The following is an 18,512-nucleotide window of genomic DNA, read 5'->3' on the forward strand; positions in this document are numbered from 1 at the left end:
ATCGTTGACAAGAAAAGGTTAAATCTACGGCTAACAATTTTGCAAAAATAACAAGTTCACTTTCTTTAGTAGGACTCATTTTACTGATGGTAAAAAAATGAAATTAGTCCATGCCTACAGGTAAATACCTTTATTTCAATAGGAATGCATGATCTTCGTGAAGAATGCATGTAAGGCCTTAGCTCTTCCACTAAACCCAAAGTTGCCTCTTGATTAAGGCGAAATATTTGAGCAAAATAATCTTCGGGAAGATCGTATGTATTTTGCCGGTCCCTTAGATATCTCTCTCGCCTATACAAACGCCTTTCCTCTTCATAAGCTCCCCTCATCAAAATAACACGTCTCAAGGCCGCCACACTGGTGTAAACAAACAATATGATTTAACTTCGTTAGGCTATGAACGAATGCTCTTCGTTTTTCGTTGCGTAAACGAAGGAATACATTCGCTGAAAAACTTTCGTTGGCAACGAAAGTGTTCAAAACTCGCGCGTTTGGGATAACGAACAAATGACAATGAATGAGTTCGTCATAACGACGGATTTTATTCGTTGAGGCATAACGAAGGATTCAAGACTCAGGCCACAGGTGAGAATGCTGGGCGAACTACTTCAGAATGTGGCAGTGACGGTAAAAAATTTCAATGCCCTACCGCGTATCAGCTAATTAGCTGCCTCCTTCACCTAACACTGCCGCGCATGGATTGATGTTTGTTCAGTATTGCTAGAAATTGACGTCCCGGACTCCCGATGGAATAGCCAGATTTCGCAGCATAAATACGCAGGCAAGACATATGACTGTCGCTAAGCGCAATAAATTTTAAACTACGATCATTCACGAAAGCATCGAAAAAATTACCAAGGCGGTAGCAAGAAAGTGCTACACCGGGAAATATGGGAATAAAATAATTGCGAAAATTGTGTATTTGATTTATTTCAAGCCGCGGAAAATTCTTGAAATATTTTAATTTTAGAAGCGGAAGTAGCAATGCGGTTGAGTAATTCTGTCTCCATGGATGGGAGTGAAGTTAGTTGAAATATTTCCGTCAGCAAGTGATTATAGGCTGCGCTGGTCGCCTCTTTTATTAACTGAACATAGTGTGTAGGCACTTACAAGAAAATAAAGCCATCAGTAAAAGAAAGCTAGTGCTATCGCGCGATTTTGACCATGATTCAAGAGAAAACAATGTGTTCTGTCTTCATTTACCGTCACTTAATATTATTAGGATAGTTGGATGCCCTAACTAATGGTTAACGTGAACATTATTAAAGGTGTATAAGAAAAAAATAAGCGTGAAACATTTATCGCTGAAAATGTCATTCCATGCAGGTAATCGCGGCTGCATTAATGGTCTCTAGTTGTCTCAGTACGATTTGCGGAGGTAGTTAGGCCGTCTCGGGGCTGTCTTGTTGGTACGATATATGGAGGTTTTACGAGATGAAGAGGTTCACTATATAGAGGTTTGCCTATAAATTTACATGTAAATCTGACGGGACCAGAGGATTGGTACGAAGTATGGAGGTTTACGATGTAAAGAGGTTCACTACATAGAGGTTTTACTGTATATGAGAGCGGAGGGGTTGGAGAACAAGGTGATGTCTTTGCCAAATTCGACCCAGAAATATGAATGCGAAATATCAAACCAAGTCATCGCACAAATTCAATAAAGCTGAATAGGTTTTGCAGATTGCTACGTGGAACAAAAGCAGACTTTTTTCAGGCGTTTCATCATCAAATTCACAGAGTATTCTGGAAAGACAAAAAGGCCCACATGATTCCACGACATCACAGCTTCACAGGTAAACAGACATCCTCAGCGGAGGGAAAGATCTAAGAAACACTCACGAATTGGACGAGAGAAAATTTAGAATTCCTTCCACCTCCAATTCGAAGTTTTTTTCCACAAGAGGAGAATTTCAGTCCATGACTTTACCTGTGCGGTTTGACGGCACTGTGGCTCTTTGCGTGCTGGGTCAGGTCACTTGCCTTGACGTACCGTCGTCGGCAATTGCCACACGCAAAGGGGAGCTCCCCCGAGTGGTGCGTCCTTACGTGGCACAACAGCTGATTGCTCTTGCCAAATCCCTTGCCGGAGTGCGAGCACACGCAATGTCTGCCACTATCCCCATCCGCCAAATCCCCGAGCCCTGTTCTCAGAAGACAATGAACGCACATCAAAGAAGAGTGAAGAAACAGGCCAAACTCCAATACAAGCATACCAACATAGTATGTATAAATGTAACATACACTAACTCAAAGTACATCTTTCAAAGTGTACAACCAAATCAGAACATGTACACGCACAAACAAAGCACATGCAAGTCAAAGAAATTTTACAACAATCCCGGTTGATGCCACGTTATTACTGCGATGGATTAGAATTTTAACACACCGAAAATTACTCATATACTCTTAAATAATATTATATTTATGTATTTACAAGGACAAGGAAGAGGTTAGCTAGCCCCTTTTCATGCAATTAGCCTTCATGCTCCAATTGATTCCACAGGATGTTCAACCAATCGAAGTAGAAAAATTCATGCATAGTTCCCAGTTTTCCAAGAAAAACTGAAAAAATTCCAGGCTAATCTTACGTTATTACTGTGATGGCTAAGAATGTTAAGACACTCCAAATCATTTCGATACTTCTAAATAATATTATATTTATGTGCATAAAAGGACAAGGATAGATTACTTAGCACACAATGCATTTAAAATTTAAATATATTCAATTCGAGACGCTATTTTGATCTAATAAGCCGATTTTGTTGTCACATGGAATTCTATTCCTTGTGTTTTTGAATGTTACATAAAGTCAAAGGGTGATAGACATTTCGAATCTGTTGCCTTGTCCGTCATACCACATTTCGCTGCGGCAGTAGAAATTATACTTAGATGGTGCACTTAAAATTGAAACAAACATTTTCAGCCAGAAAAATTGAACAGGAAAAATTATATGTGAAATGAATTTGAAAAAAAATTTAATATTCCCGGTTAGAGCAAAAATTCATGAATACCGTATAAGCACGTGTAAGAGGCGCACCTTTTTTCCCCAGCAATTGCAGACGAAAATGGGGGTGCGCCTCTTACACAAACTTTGTATCTTCCCCTCCTCCCTTTCCCCGGTTGCTAGCCAAAGAGGAACTCAGTGGCCTTGGTTTCCAGCGTGAGTCAGTCATCTAAAAACCAAGGTCAAAAACAAGCGGGAGGCAGGGGAGTTTCTTCCTTAGTGACGTATTTTTACAATGCTCCTGTTTGCATTTTTTACTCGAAAGCGTCACATCGGTAGGTACCCCAGATGTGAACATGGAAAAGATCCCGTGGGGTTTTCCGCTCCGGAGGGCGCACTAAATTTACTGCTACGGGTGGGCATACCGCAGCATTTAGGGCCGTATTCTTAGTCGACCCTACAAATCCGTCCCTACATAACAAAAGGCCCCTACATGCGTTTCTCAGTCGACCCTACATAAGTGGTGGGGAGTAATTCTATCGTAAAATTCTCTGAGATGATGTAGATGATGGCGCAGTGGCAATTTTCCATTCTGGTGGCAAAATGGGAACTATCTATGAAACTGAAAAGACGTCTGATAATTTTCGGGCGTATTGTTAGGGCAACGGCTCAAGGTAAATAAACAATCGGTGTCGTGTCGGTACCTTAATTATCGCTACAAATACTCTCATATCGAGCCAAAAGTAGAACCTAATTGTCTTTAAATTACTTCAAAAGTGGTCTACGTACAAGATAGTAATAAGTATGGAGCAAATATGAGCATTGAAGTGGGAACTTACGTTGCATCATCAAGGTTCGTCATTCACTTTCACCTTACGTAGTTAAGTTTATTATGTGTCAAATAATGGCACGAAAATACATTCTCTATGGTTATACGTAAACGAAGTATTAGTTTCCCAAAAGTATACCAAGTGCCGAAAGTGAAAAATATTATATATTCGTAGAAACAAGATGATTTATACCGCTATATTGTTCTTTTTAGTTCAGTCAATTTTATAATTTATTTTACTTGGTGGTTATAAAGTGGTAGTATTATTACATTTCCGCTGTGTTACTGTACATTTTAAAATGGCTTGTGTGAGGTCGTCCCCCTTAATATCCATTGCAACGTAGATTCTTTAATCGAAGTGATCAGCAGACGATATTTGGCCGCCACGTTTTCGTAGGGTGTAGGGTTGGTTCGGGTGCCCTACATCAAGTAGGGCCCGTTTAGTTCCAAAAACGGCCATATGTAGGGCTTGACTTGGCGTATGTAGGGCGAGATCGGTTTATGTAGGGGCTGATGACGTATCCAGGGTTGGTTGACCCTACAGGGTCGACTAAGAATACGGCCCTTATACTGCAAATAGTACTCGCTTGTCAAACGTGGAGAAAAGTGCAGTTTTGAAGGACAATACTTGGACAATAGTCAACATCTGTCTTGCCGAGTAATTACCATTACGCTAGGGGCCTGCTTTCTCAAAAATCATCTTCATACAATATTATAAGGGTTATTGCGATTGAAAATTATATTGGAGTCAAAACCTGCTGTTTAAAAAATTCAAACGAGTGTGTACATTGTTTGACTGAATGGCGGATAGAAGAAATCTGAAATGTTTACAAGTGAAGAGCGTTGAAGGAGAGGTAGAGGGGAAGGAGCTCGCTCCCTCCGTCTTTCCTCCGCAACGAGGCTGAGGGCAAAGGAGAAAGGGAAGAACACGTCCGATCTTGCACGTGACGTCATTGTCTTCAAAGCGAAGGGGCAGCAATGTGATAAATGCAGTTTGAGTTGCCAGAAGTTTCCAGTCCGTCTTGTCTTGTTTGAATGCGCTCATGCTACGCTTGTTCCTTCCGAAATTTAGCTGTTTGGACTATTTTGAATATTAGTAGCCTTGTGGTAACTATAAATCTTTGTGTCAATCAATTAGAGCTTAAAAAACTTAAATTCTGTCAGATATGCGTCGCGTTAGATCTTTCTTTTTTTGAACTTTGTGTGTGCCTTACAATTATTGAAAGCTATTGAGATATCTTCGGGCTCACGAGGTGACTCACCTAGCATTTGGCCTCCAGAAACTGAGAGATCGATGAAGGTCAGTTGGTGAGATGGGGAAGGGTTGAAGCAAGTTTCCATTGTTCCCACGTTACTTGATATTTTCCTTTGAGGCAAGTGATTTATGGTCCATGGGGTCTCGGAAAGGAAAAAAACATGATAGGCAGGGGCTGGTGGAGGGCCAGGGGTATTTTGTTAAATCTATGCCGTGGTTATTTTTTAACGGCGCTGAGATTCCCCCGATTGTTGTCCAATCTCTAGGGAAGATTCACACCATGTGCCTGTCGTGTTTTGATTTACAAATTTCCACGGCTGAAATTCTATTGCAATACTCCTACATGAGCTCTAAAGAAATTGCACCTGAGTAGGACAAATATCGTGGTGCAACGGCGTATATGAAGAGAGGATCGGAACTCTTTCTACTTCCTCTCAAGGGTCGTTGCATTCACGAAAGCAATGATTGAAAATTTAGGATTCAGATTCAATTTCTTTGACGAATTTGGATCCGAAGTACATTAAGGTGAAGGGCATTATTCGTGGATATTTGCATCTGAGTTATCTGATCCGACCATTCCTAGTAAGCATCAGAAGGTTAAGGCTACAAGTGAACACCTACTAATCTCCGAGCGCCATACATACCATGTAAATTTATCTGAAAAACGCCGCGTGTATTATTACTATTGAAAGTGGAAAATTTGATAACTGTCGAAAGTCCAGGCTTAAGTCTGCTACACCGCACGATAGGATAAAAAAAATGCCAAAAAGTTTTTTTTTTTCTTTAGCTCCGATGCTCAAAATAGGAGTGCACCTCTTACACACCCTTATACAGTAATTCACGCATAATTCCAGGGACTTATAATTCAAGCATGATTCCTGATTTTCCTGTGGACACCCTGTTATCCCACGTCGTGGTGAAGGATATGCTAAAAATTCATGGACTAATATGGTGATTCTTATATACCACATCATGAGATAATATTTCAGTGTTACCTACTTAAGAACCATTACATCTCTAGGGAATGTTGTAGGATTTGATGGATAATGAAACAAGGCAATAAAGAGCTTCAATTATGGCATAGCACATTATGTTGAACACGTAATTATTGTAGAGAAAAATAAATACCACTAGAGGCTATCATAACTTGAATGTCGAATCACTATTTCAAATCATCAGCTGGTCGTGAACATACATGCATGAAATTTGACCATAACATCAAATAAGTTTCCCATTTGCTACATTTAATCATGATTGTAACATGTTTAAATACCATTTCTAATCTAGGAGTGTAGCTTACATTGATAGAATAGAATTTTAAGAACAAATTCTATTCTATCAATCTGTGTGATTTTTATGGACTTTCGGATCTAAAAGAGCTTCCTACTGATTCAAGTATTGAGCTTTTCAATTTTATTTAGTCTATTTACTCAGAAGCAAAACAACAACAATGAACATGTTATTTAAAGGAACAGTTGAAGCAATTTCATCTCCAAAGTGTACAACCAAATCAGAGCATAACTACACACACAACCAAAGCGCCTGTAAGTCGAAGAAATTTCACAACATTATCAGTTCTGATTGCGGCTAGTAAACGCTGGCCCACTCTCAAAATCACTGGCCCCTGATCCTGGATCTGGGGGGTGTTTCAGAGTCTCCCTTTCCGAGCGGATCGGGAGACTTGACGCGGATTCTGCGTCACTTACTATCGGCCAGGCAATCCGTGCGTTTCAGACTGGCTTCCTATCGACTCAAGGCCGGCTTTCCTATCGGATAGAAGTCGAGTGGGCTAGAGGTGCCGGAAACTCATTCCCGTGGCGAGTGGAGATATGTTATATTGCTGTTTTTTATTAAGTATTTGGCTATAATAAAATCATACCACTTTATTTCATGAGTGCTGATATATGCGGATATTCTGATAGAGTAATATAAGTGCAAGTGACTTTAATTCTCGTGCAAATTAGGCGATAAATAGGCAGACTGTATCATTGACGGTACAAGTTCGTTTGCGTTGTTATTTGGACGAGTAATTTGGCAAAAAGAACGTGAAACAAGTTGGAATGCATGGCGTAACGACTTACAAATATGCAGGTAGCATAATGCATTGAATACGTGTCCGTGGGTTAGGAAGTATAACAATTTGTATAGTTTGAAATGATTGTGTGTGTGGCTTGACATCGTAGTCACATCGAAATTAGACGTGGTTATGTACCTAATTCAGCTGATTACGTGGTACATGGTTTCAGTACATTCCATGTACATTCTAAATATTCATTTTAATATGAAATACTAGTTCAAGCATAACGGGAATAGCCACGATAACAACTATACCGAAGCTCCCTCATACCATCCTTCTATTTATAGGTTACAAATTTCGGCCTTTTTGTAACAATTGACGGTGGCGCAGCGGGTTAAGGCAGTATGCAGCGAGGTAAAGGTTATAGGTTCGATTCCCTTTTGCAGCGAATATTTTTTTCTTTGTGGAATTATCGCTCACTGAAATATAATTTAGAAGATGTATTTCAAGTTGCATCAGTAGCAACAATTTGTCATTTTCGTACCAAATAAAATGGTGTTATAGAAATAACCGAGGACGTGCAAAACAGATAACAAACTAACAAAATTATTTTGCGTTATTTTAACGTACATAACTCGAGCCAATACTATTAATGTACACTATTCAACCTAATGTAATCGCTATATTTTCTTCCAGCGTACCTCCACTTTCACGGAAAATTTTTAAGACGTTTACGGCATATCATGAAGGCCATAACATTATTTATGATGGTCAATATTCATATTTAATTGAGATACTGAATGAAAATATGACAATTTGGTTAAACAATTGAGTAAGTAAACCATATGTTGTTGGAAAAAATTATGGATTTCGTGACTGCCTGTAATTTAGTTCTTAAGAACAATCAACTATGCTCTCACGAGAATGACAGAACAAACTCTTCCAAAATTTTCCTTCATTCCCGTAATTTGCTCAAAACGACAGGGTATTACGTTAAAAAAACTACATACGAACAATTCTAAAATAATTTTACCCGGCAACAACGTCAATTATGTGACAATGTATCAATTAGCACTTATTTATGCCCGTACATACCTTTCGCCTCCCTTGTCAAGTATCAAATCTTGCGGGAGGTTATTTTCGCTGCTCACTTGTCACTTGAAAATTGTGACGTTTTCTCGTTTCCCGGAGGAGGATGACTGTTGACGTCATACCAAAAGCGGAACGCTTTCCGATAGTATGTGTGAAACGCACGGAAGACGAGCGTAGGATAGGTTCCCGATCGACTCGGAATGAATCCGTTTCCGACGCCGCCAATCCTACGAGACTCTGAAACACCCCCCTGACTAGGCTACTCGCTGGCAATATCAAAATTGCATCGTCTAGTTAGAAGCAGCTGCCGAACAGTGATTTCGTCTAATAGTGCACTTGGTTGTGCCTCCAAAGTGGACTGGAGCTCGTCTTCACCCACAGGTGACAAAAGCGACGAATTAGTGTGTGTGGTGTGTTTATCCTTTGATTATATGTCACGCAAAACATACGGGAGAATACTCAGCCTACACTGCAGGATGTGTGCGATATTTAACACTCATTAAAATCGAAGCGCAGAGACATTGTTTTTTTTGTTATTTTTGTGAAAGCAGGACTTTCACGCTTTGAAGAATAATACAGTGAAACCTCTTTACATCGTAATGGAGGGGACCAAAATTTGGGCAATTTGATGAATGGAGGTTATCTATAGAGAAATTTTAGTGATAGGCACAATTTTTTCATATTCTTTGGAAATGAAAGGCATTACTATCTTTTAAACCATTACATTTATGTGTTTAAATAAACATGCACGCATTAGTGAACATGCACTTATTATTTCATAATTACAGAAAGCGAGCGCTATCGCATGATTTGTACCATGACCAGAGAGAAAATGATGTGATCCCTTTAATTCAACAGTCACTTAAAATGATTTGGATCGTTGGATACCTTTTTTATTATTTACTGTCATGTATGCTCTCATATTGAACAAATTGGCCATAACTAATGGTTAATGTGAAAATTACAACATATTAAGGGTGTACGTATAAAAAAAGGTGAAACATTTATTGCTGAAAATTTCATTCCATACACGTAATCACGGCTGCATTAATGGTCTCTAGTTTTCTCGGTACGATTTGCGGAGGTAGTTAGGCCATCTCGGGGGTGTCTCCTTGGTATGAGAAGTGGAGGTGTTATGAGAAAAAGAGTTTCACTACAAAGAGGTTTGCCTATAAATTTACATGTAAATCAGACGGGACTGTGGGGGTGGTATGAAGTATGGAGGTTTATGATGCAAAGAGGTTCACTACATAGAGGTTTTACTGTATTAATATTAAGTTAATTACATGGGCATAAACCATAAATCAAAATAATTACAACATCATAATATGGTGATAATGAAAACAAATGATTCATTTTCCATTGTTGTACATATAATGCCATAGTATATTCACACATTTACTACAAACTAATGTGGTATCTGATAAAATTAAAATAGTATATTTTTAACGTGAATAGATAATCAAGTTAAAGTTATTAACGTACGCAAAATCTGACTTCATAATTCTCAATATTCTTGTTGCTACAGGGCTTCAAAGTTCGCCAAAATTACTTAATTCTTTAGCGCTATAAGAATACTCTGTGACTTTAATTTTAAGATTTCTTGGTGCGGAGTTGAGAATCCAAAAAATTGAAATGGAACATAAATTAAATCAAGGTTCTCGTTTGCTAGTAATCTAGAGCTTGGATAATAAATTGTACTGAGAAAAAGATACTAAGTGATACATAGGTTTTTCTAAAACTGGGACGAATAGTCTACAGGCACCACGTAAACGTTTTGTTTATTGGACTCTGACGTCACGCTTATTACAGTGGAACCTCGATCTGTCGTTTTTCAGGGGGATGGATGAAAAGAACGATGAATGCGGGAAAACGATAAATGCGGGAATGGTTGTCCGGGTTGCCTATGTCCCAGGATCCGCTGGATTTTTACGAATTATGACATTCATTAAAGGATTCAAACGAGATTTCAGCTGATTTCAGGAATATTATTACTTTATCGAAAAACTTAGGTCATATTGTTGATTCGACTTATCTCTCTTTCTAATATCCTAAGGGAACAAGCCGCCTTGCTAAAAAATTTTTGAACTCAACTCGGAATTTTCACTGCTATTTCACTGTAAACATTCTTATCCATCAAATGCCATTTCAAGTACACGTATTTACGCGAGAAATGTGCGTGTTATGCCTCAAACAACTGATTTCGCCGTCGCAGTGATTGGTTATGAGATGGATCAAGAAGGCCAAAAATAGTTTATTATTGGAAATGTTCCTTTCTAGCAATGAAATTTTTAATATGATTGAGGCAATGTGGCGTTAATCGTCAGCGGCACGCCCACCTGATCCTCGGCTTCATCCCACTTCTTGTTTTCACCTGGGATCTCGCTCTACCCCCACCCCTGCCGTGATGTGCTACCGGACAAACCGAGGCGTTCTGCAATATTCACGCATTCTAGCCCGGATTTTTTTCTTCATCATCAATTATTTTGATTCCATCTTTTAAAGTTCTCACTTGTATCTTCGGAAGGGCCATGGTCCGAAGACGAATAAGAATAAAACTAATAAAAATGAAACCGGACTCCATTGAACCCACACGGAAAACACTCGCTAGTTTTAAGTCAACCCACCCCGGAAAGTACGGAACCACTCGTACGAGGTGAAGTTCGGCACTAATGCTATCGCGTACGGCGTAGGCAGAGCTTACTGCAGAGGGTGAAGCATGACCATATGACTGCGCAATTAAATTTTTTATCCTATAGAGAAGGCAACTTACCCACTCATTTCTAACAATAAGTAGCGTAGCTCTAGATGAGCAGATGAATTCAGATTGCTAGTCGAGAGAAACAAAATATCCTGAGAAGACATCGCTTCGTTAGCAACTCAGACAAGTGAAACTTGTAGCATAACTCGTAAATTGTAACCAGACTCGTAATTGTTTTAGAAAAAAATCGCATCAACTTCCGTGAAGCTCACTATCAGCTGCGAGGATATCGGTACATATTCGCCAGAAATCACCATCGTATTATTCCAACTATTTCCTTGCTTAAAATGCTTAAATAACGTTAGAAATACGTCGTGTTTGGTATCAATCTTTACTAAATTACGTGCACATCACTAATATCTCAATATAATAAAAGTATAATACCAATTGCCGAAATTCATTTTTAGATACCTTTTGGGCTAATAGGTGATTCATGCAGCAGTTGACCTCCACCTTTGAAGCGAGTCGGCTAAAAAAAAGTTAGCGGTCGAGAGAGGGGGAGGCGTGAAAAAGGTTTCTTTTGTTCTCGAGTAACTTGATATTTTCTTTCGAAGCTAAGGTCGTCGTAATACGATCCCTGATCGAGCTGGGACCTTTTTTTTCGGAGAAGAAGAAAGCTTCAACCGGGGAGGGGGGATACCGAATCTTGGGAAATGCGCTTATGTAACTATCCCACGGCACTCTGCTTCTCCCTATCGCATTTCAATGTCCTGGGGAAGATTCAAACTATGTGTCTGTCGTAATTAGCCATAAATAACACGTAGTAAACACTTCGTCACATTTTTATCAAACGATGAATGCGGGAAAATTATTCGACGGGACCGCGATCTTCAAACGATAAATGCGGGAAAACGATACTTCGGGGAACGATAGATGCGGGAAAAAATTACATTGTCTTTATGGAACTTAATTTGGGACCAGGAGCGGCGAACGATGAATGCGGGAAAACGATGAATGCGGGAACGATAAATCGGGGTTCCACTGTAGTTCCAACAACGCTTAGGCAACCCAACATATTCACAATCTCCAGTCTGACATTAAAACGGCAATATTTTCACCAAATTTGCATTTAAGACCCAGCATAGACCAATTTTCTATCCACTTCCTCAGTGTGTCATCAGTGGATACCGTGCCGTGACGTCATGCACAAGCACTCATGATGAAATTGTGTTTTCAGGCAGCTGATGAAGAGTTATTTCGAAAGACTCTTACCTCAGTTAAAAAACGTCATTCATCCACAAAATTTCCATTGAATACATAGAGTTATTTCTCTAGTACTTTAACAAAATCATGCATGTTCCCGATTGCAAGATTCTACCGGTCATTGGACCCCCTGTTCCCTGACAAATGCACTCACCGCTAACTCCTACGCTCCCGTCGTCTGCAAGGCCACACTCCACTGAGAGGTAACCTGCAGGGGCATCGCCAAGGAACTCCCGTCTTCACTACACTGCCGCTGTTTGGTTGAAGCAACGACTTCTCAACCTGCAGCCATGACAACCTAGAAAACAATGAGGAAATTCTTATTTTAGAGAAACTAGGCCAAAAACATCGCCACCAGCCAAAAATGCTTATTTTCTGATTTTATGTCTTTAAGAGATATCGTAAATATAGTACAGTGAGTCCTCGTTTAACGCCATCCAGTTTAACGTTGTCCAAAAATTGAAACCCTTCATCATTTAACGACGTTGTTGCTTCGCGATAACGTTGTTCAAATTATGCATGGGGAAAAAAAATTGAATGGCAATTAGGACAAAAGCGCATCTGATGCACAGTAAATATTACTATATTAATGAAATTGATAATTTTCGTTTGACAGAAAAGGTTGGCGTGGGTAGCACATGTTGAATATGCATCTGGGCGAATAATTTTTGCCTCATTTACCCATTATCCGAACATTTTTCTGATTCCAATCGAAAAAAATGTCCACGAAGATGAGTGGCTATCCTGGAGGTTCTTCAGACGTGAAGAAAAAACGGTGACATTAGAACAAAAACTTGATATTATTAAAAGAATTGAAGAATTTAGCCTGAGGGAGGTTTATGTGAAACTAATACCGGGGGTCTGTGGGGGTTATAGAATTCCCACCAGGATAAGCGGTAGGTGCGATATTAATAAATTGCGGATTTATGTTCATTTTGTGGTGCTCAGGGGGGGGTCAGGAAGGCTGTCAATTTATATAATTTATTTGGACGGCATCTACATCCAAAACTAGTGAAAAGGCCTGGTTACACGGTACATTAGAATGTACAAGAAAATGTGAGAATGTCTGCATCCCAGGATGAACCCAAAAATGCACCGTGTAACCACTCAAAATGTAAGATGTATGAATTTCTGAATGCCTGTTCTAATTTCGTTCAGACAATCGTACAATTTGGACTCATAACAGAGTCACCTGCAGCTCGATTCTGTAAATGTCATACGGCCGTCTCAAGCGGATTTCGTCAATGTATTCACGGCTTTGACGCTGGAGTGATTCTGAAACTTTTTAGTGACATCACTCTCACAGCCGCGTCCGTGAAAGTATTCACGCCCAAGAGGGCCCGTGGTAGCTTCGTCGCGGCAATGCGCTCTAATTTTTCATTATGAATTTACGCTGTGATTGATAATTAATAGCACATTATTCATTAATTACGATGGTGGCTAATTCATATTGTCACTTGCCATAAGTAATATGTGTTGAAAACAAATAAAAGAAATGCGTAAAGTTAAATTTACATTCGCGTCCTATTTAAATTGATTGGCCTTCATTGCGATTGAAGTTGGTGGGAAGTTAAACCTTGCGCTGAGGGTTTGACAATTATCTTATATTTGTGCATCTTCTAGAATGTACAAGTAAAATACTCACACTTAATGTTCATAATAATTTGGAGTAGAACCAACGGTAAAAGTATTGTGCAGTATTGAATGTTAACAGATTTAATTAATATTTGTTTCGTAAGTTCAAGCCTTCAATTTGTTTTTATTAGTGAGAATGGAGGCTCTTTACATACCTCCGCTACTGTTGCATGAGCACCAATGTCGACAGAGGCAATAGATGCACATACTTCGACGGCAGATACGCGATATCAATCCCTTCAAGACGCAAGATTGGCGATGGATCACTGAGTTCACACCACGATTAATTCGTAGACGTTTAGATGGCTTGCCGGGGCATACTTTAGTACGTTAAGATAAACATTGATCATCTATTCCATCTCTTGCATGCATTATTGCTGCTGTTCAGCAACACGACCAACATGATTCGTTTTTCTGTTGACATAATAGAAATACTAAAACATGTAAACATCTCGCCCTCTAGCAGAAACTGTTAATAATCTACTCGTATTCACGCCGGAAAAATTTTCATCAGTATAAATCGTGAATAGTGGCATGTGCTTGCACAATCAGACACATATGTATACGCACCACAGCGCATTAATAATAATAATAATAATATTTATTTGCCCAAGGATACAATATGTCATGATAAAATCATTAAACAAGTATATAGGGCACGTCAAAATTAACAAAATTCACATAAGAAAATGCTACATTTCAGATTGAAGATATTCTTTTATACTATAAAAACACTTCTCTATTAAGTAAGCAAAGACCCTCTTTTTAAAAACATCAATATTTTCTATACTTTTAATGTTTACAGGTAGGTTATTATACAATTTTGTACACATGAGCTCAGGCCCTCTAGATACCAGAGCTAGGTTCGATTGTTTGACATGAACGTCATTACATCTCCTTGTTTTATAGGAATGTATCCTATTATTCATAGTAAAACAACCTTTATACCTTTTTACATATATGACACTCTGATATATATATACGCAAGGTACAGTGAGTAATTTAAGGCTTTTAAAAAAAGGGCGACAATGAGCTCGATACTTTAGTTTGCACATACTTCTCACAAATTTCTTTTGTATAACAAACACATCATGGAGTTGGGGCGAAGATCCCCATATTATAATTCCATATGAAATTCTTGAGTAGAATAGTCCATAGTAAAGGGTTTTCAGAACATACTGGCTTACACTATGCTTTAATACTGATATAAGATAAAACACTGTATTCAGTTTTTTACATAGGTGCTCTATATGTGCATCCCACTTCATATTTCTATCCACATAAATTCCTAGAAACTTTACACATTCCATATCATTAAGATAATTATTTTTACATTGCAGTAGATCATTGTCCTTTGGGCTGTGCCCAGCAGAAAACAATATCACTTGGGTTTTATCATCATTTAGCCTTAGTTCATTGACATCACACCAAGTTTGCATGCATTTTATTATATATTGACTGGAATCAATTAACGCGGTCAGATTTTTTCTTTTTGATAAGATGGTTACATCATCTGCATATAATACACACTTATTATCTTGGGTTACAATTTTATTAGGTAGGTCATTGATGAATATTAGAAAGAGAAGAGGACCCAAAACTGACCCCTGTGGTACACCCTTTTTGACTTCTAATGTGGAGGAGAAATAGACTGTCCCATCTTTCCTGTATGCTACTTTCTGTTTTCTTCCATGAAGATATGTCTTAAGCCAATTTAGAGGAATGCCCCTAATACCTATTGATTCACATTTTTTTAGCAATTTGTCATGATCCACAGCATCAAAGGCTCGGCTCATGTCAAAAAATATCCCCATTACCTTATTTTTACTATTTATTTCCTGTGTAATATTATCAATTGCATTAAATAGAGCCAATTCTGTCGATTTTCCCTGCTGAAAGCCATATTGATGGAGTGATATTATGTTTTGCTTATCAAGATAGTCAATGAGCCTTTTACAGAATACATACTCAAATAATTTACCAAATTGTGGCACTATAGATACTGGCCTGTAGTTTTGCAGATTATTTCTATTGTCTTTGTTCTTATACACTGGGACCACCTTAGATACCTTCAAGGAATCAGGATATACACCTTCTGACAAGGACTGGTTGACTAACGAGAGTAAGGGTCTTCGTATGAGGGACTCACAGTCTTTAATTACTTTTCCCGTTATTCCCTCAATGTCAGCAGACTTTTTCTTTCCTATCTTGGCTATATAGAGAGACAACTCTCTTTCTGAGCAAGGCTTAAGATACAATGAGCTACTTATTTTATGGTTTTCGAGAGTAGCTCCACTTTGGGTGGTAATCACCCTCTTAGGAAGTTGCAAGAATGAGTGGTTTAGGGCATTGGAGATTTCAATGGGATTTGTAGTAATTTCCCCTTGTTCATTTGTAACTTGATCTGGCAGAACTGTTGGGTTGGCATTGACATTATTTTTTATGATGTCCCAGGCTACTTTAGAATAATTAGAGGCATTCCTAAACCTTTGGTCATTATACTCCCTTTTTGCTTTTCTTATAAATATCTTATATTCTTTCCTAAGTTGAGAGTACTTCTGTCGCAACCCATCATCATTTGAGTACCGTATTTGCAAAAATGTTTGTTTTAGAACTCTGGATAAGTTTTGAACTTCTTTTGTAACCCATTTTTTTGTGCTGACACTCCTGTGTTCCACGGACTGCAGCGGAAAAGCTAAGTTGAAGTAATACTTAAATCTACAAAGATATTCATCAAAGTTAACATTCAGAGGTCTTCCACCATATATGTCTTTCCAATCTTCTTGATTCAACAATACACAAAAATAATTCATATTATGCTCATTAAAGAACCTACATTGATTTAGGGTTTTTGATTGAGGATGCTCCTCATGTATATGAAAGATGGATACAATAGCTGAATGATCAGATATTGCTGGGTCAAATACTGAAGTATTAACATTAGATTCATTGTAATCAGTGAAAACGTTATCCAGTAGTGTCCCTGTGCCATTAGTAATCCTTGTTGGAGTATTTACCAGTGGTTTCATTTGATAGGACTGTAAAATTCGCAAAAATCTTCTTTTATCTTGTCCGTCCTTTAAAAGGTTACAGTTGAAGTCTCCTGCCAATATAATATTTGGTCTTGACAATTGACTTGTCAAGGTGTACAGCAGATTATCTAAAATTTCTAGGAAACTATTAAAGCTACTAACAGGGGATCTATATACAGATAATACAATAAAATCATTACTTGCTACAGTGTACCTCACTGCTGCACATTCAAAAATAAGTTCAGCATTTAGATTATGCACCAAATGCGACATATTAGAAAAAACTAATGTACTTTTTACAAAAATAACACCTCCATTACGATGATCTTTCCGACAATAAAAGTCACCAATCACATAGCCTGGTATTGATATAATTATATCACTCATCCAATGTTCGCTTAAACATATAACTTCTGGTTTCTCTGCCTCTGCTAGTGCTTCAAGCTCTGCTATTTTGTTACTCAGGCACTGAATGTTTAAAACCAGTAATTTAAACCCTGAGTGTGTCTTTTGCTGATTTGAGTCACAGAAAGCTAGTCAGGAAGACTTACCCTTAGGTTCGACTCTCGTGTCAGTCGACTGTTGTCTTGGTCTTGTAAATTTGTTGATGATCACGCCAGAAGGCCAGTGAAGCGGATTAATCACCTGTTTAAAATCACTGTATTCCACGCCGAGTTTGAATGCACCATGTACACTTTTACCTTCTATTTTTTCACAAGAAACACACGTGACGTCAAACTTATTTTTTACATATTTTACCACTTCATCTTCAGTGGAATCGCTGGCCAAGCGGCCCACATATACGTACGTTATCATTTTCGCAGCTCGGAGACCTGCACCGTTGTTTTCAGTCGCACATTTTCCGATACCAAAGAAGTTTCGTTTCTTTCTTCTGTGTTGCACTCGGGTATAGCCGTCGTCATCTGATTCTCTTCGTGATTGTTCATGGTTTAGGCGCACTATTCCGCAGCTGGTTTGATCAACATGGGTCGTTTTTTCCTTTTTTGCCGAAGGTTTTGAGTCAGAAACAGTGTTTGCTCCAAACTCAGCCTCTTTTCCATCTCTTTGACGATGTTTCACCGGCTTAGCTACGTCATGTGAGGCCTCTGTTACGTGATTTGCCACTTCAGCAAAATTTAACTTTTTCACACGATTTTCATTCCCCGCGTGAAACTTAGGGTTATCCTTAAGATTGTTAATCTCTTCTTTTAATAATTCGATGTCGCACGCCATCTTGCTAAGTCGGTTTCCTTCAATAACGCGACATGAAAGACATTTCCAGAATAATCCGGGAACTTCCTCCAAAGCTCTCAAAGCAATTTCTTTAAGGCCCGTACACTTATAATGATAAAATTGCTTGCAATTTTCACAAGGAAGGGCTTTTTCACAATCCTTTAAATGGTTTTTACAAGCGTGACATTCAATGTTTACTTGACCGGCCGCCATGTTGTGTACTGAATTTTTAATTATGTACTGAAATGATGAGAACAGCTCAAACGCATACGAGAATGAACCATTATTAAATAATAAAATAACACTTGCTCTCATTCCGCGTAAGCATTAGCTCCATATTATGAGGAAATTAGAGCTAATTGTGCAATTACGAGCCCGCTACGTGATAACTGACTTTGATATGCAGCACTTGACAACATATAAAAGAGGTAATATACAGTTAATAGCTATAAACTAATTAAGCAACCGTAACTTATCATTAATAGGTACTTTTAAAAGAAAAGACCTC

At 38.5% G+C, this 18,512-nt stretch overlaps 1 protein-coding gene across 7 annotated transcripts in view; it reads right to left on the minus strand.

The window, feature by feature from the left end:
• Positions 1–18,512, minus strand: part of LOC124154758 (Golgi reassembly-stacking protein 1-like) — a 112,140-nt gene that overhangs the window by 39,037 nt on the left and 54,591 nt on the right. For 4 of the 7 annotated variants that reach the window (XR_006864013.1, XR_006864014.1, XR_006864012.1 and 1 more), the window contains 2 exons: positions 12,259–12,402; positions 1,931–2,144 (listed from right to left, as the gene is read on the minus strand). Coding sequence is in view for 1 of the 7 variants with exons in the window: in XM_046528659.1 (XP_046384615.1) it covers positions 12,261–12,402 (142 nt within the window). In the remaining 6 variants the exon portion in view is untranslated. Of the gene's footprint in view, positions 1–1,551; positions 2,145–12,258; positions 12,403–18,512 lie in introns of those variants that run through there. The other 3 variants (XR_006864009.1, XM_046528659.1, XR_006864011.1) reach the window with 3 other exon arrangements.

Source organism: Ischnura elegans, chromosome 2, assembly GCF_921293095.1.
Source record: "Ischnura elegans chromosome 2, ioIscEleg1.1, whole genome shotgun sequence".
Taxonomy (NCBI): Eukaryota; Metazoa; Arthropoda; class Insecta; order Odonata; family Coenagrionidae; genus Ischnura; species Ischnura elegans.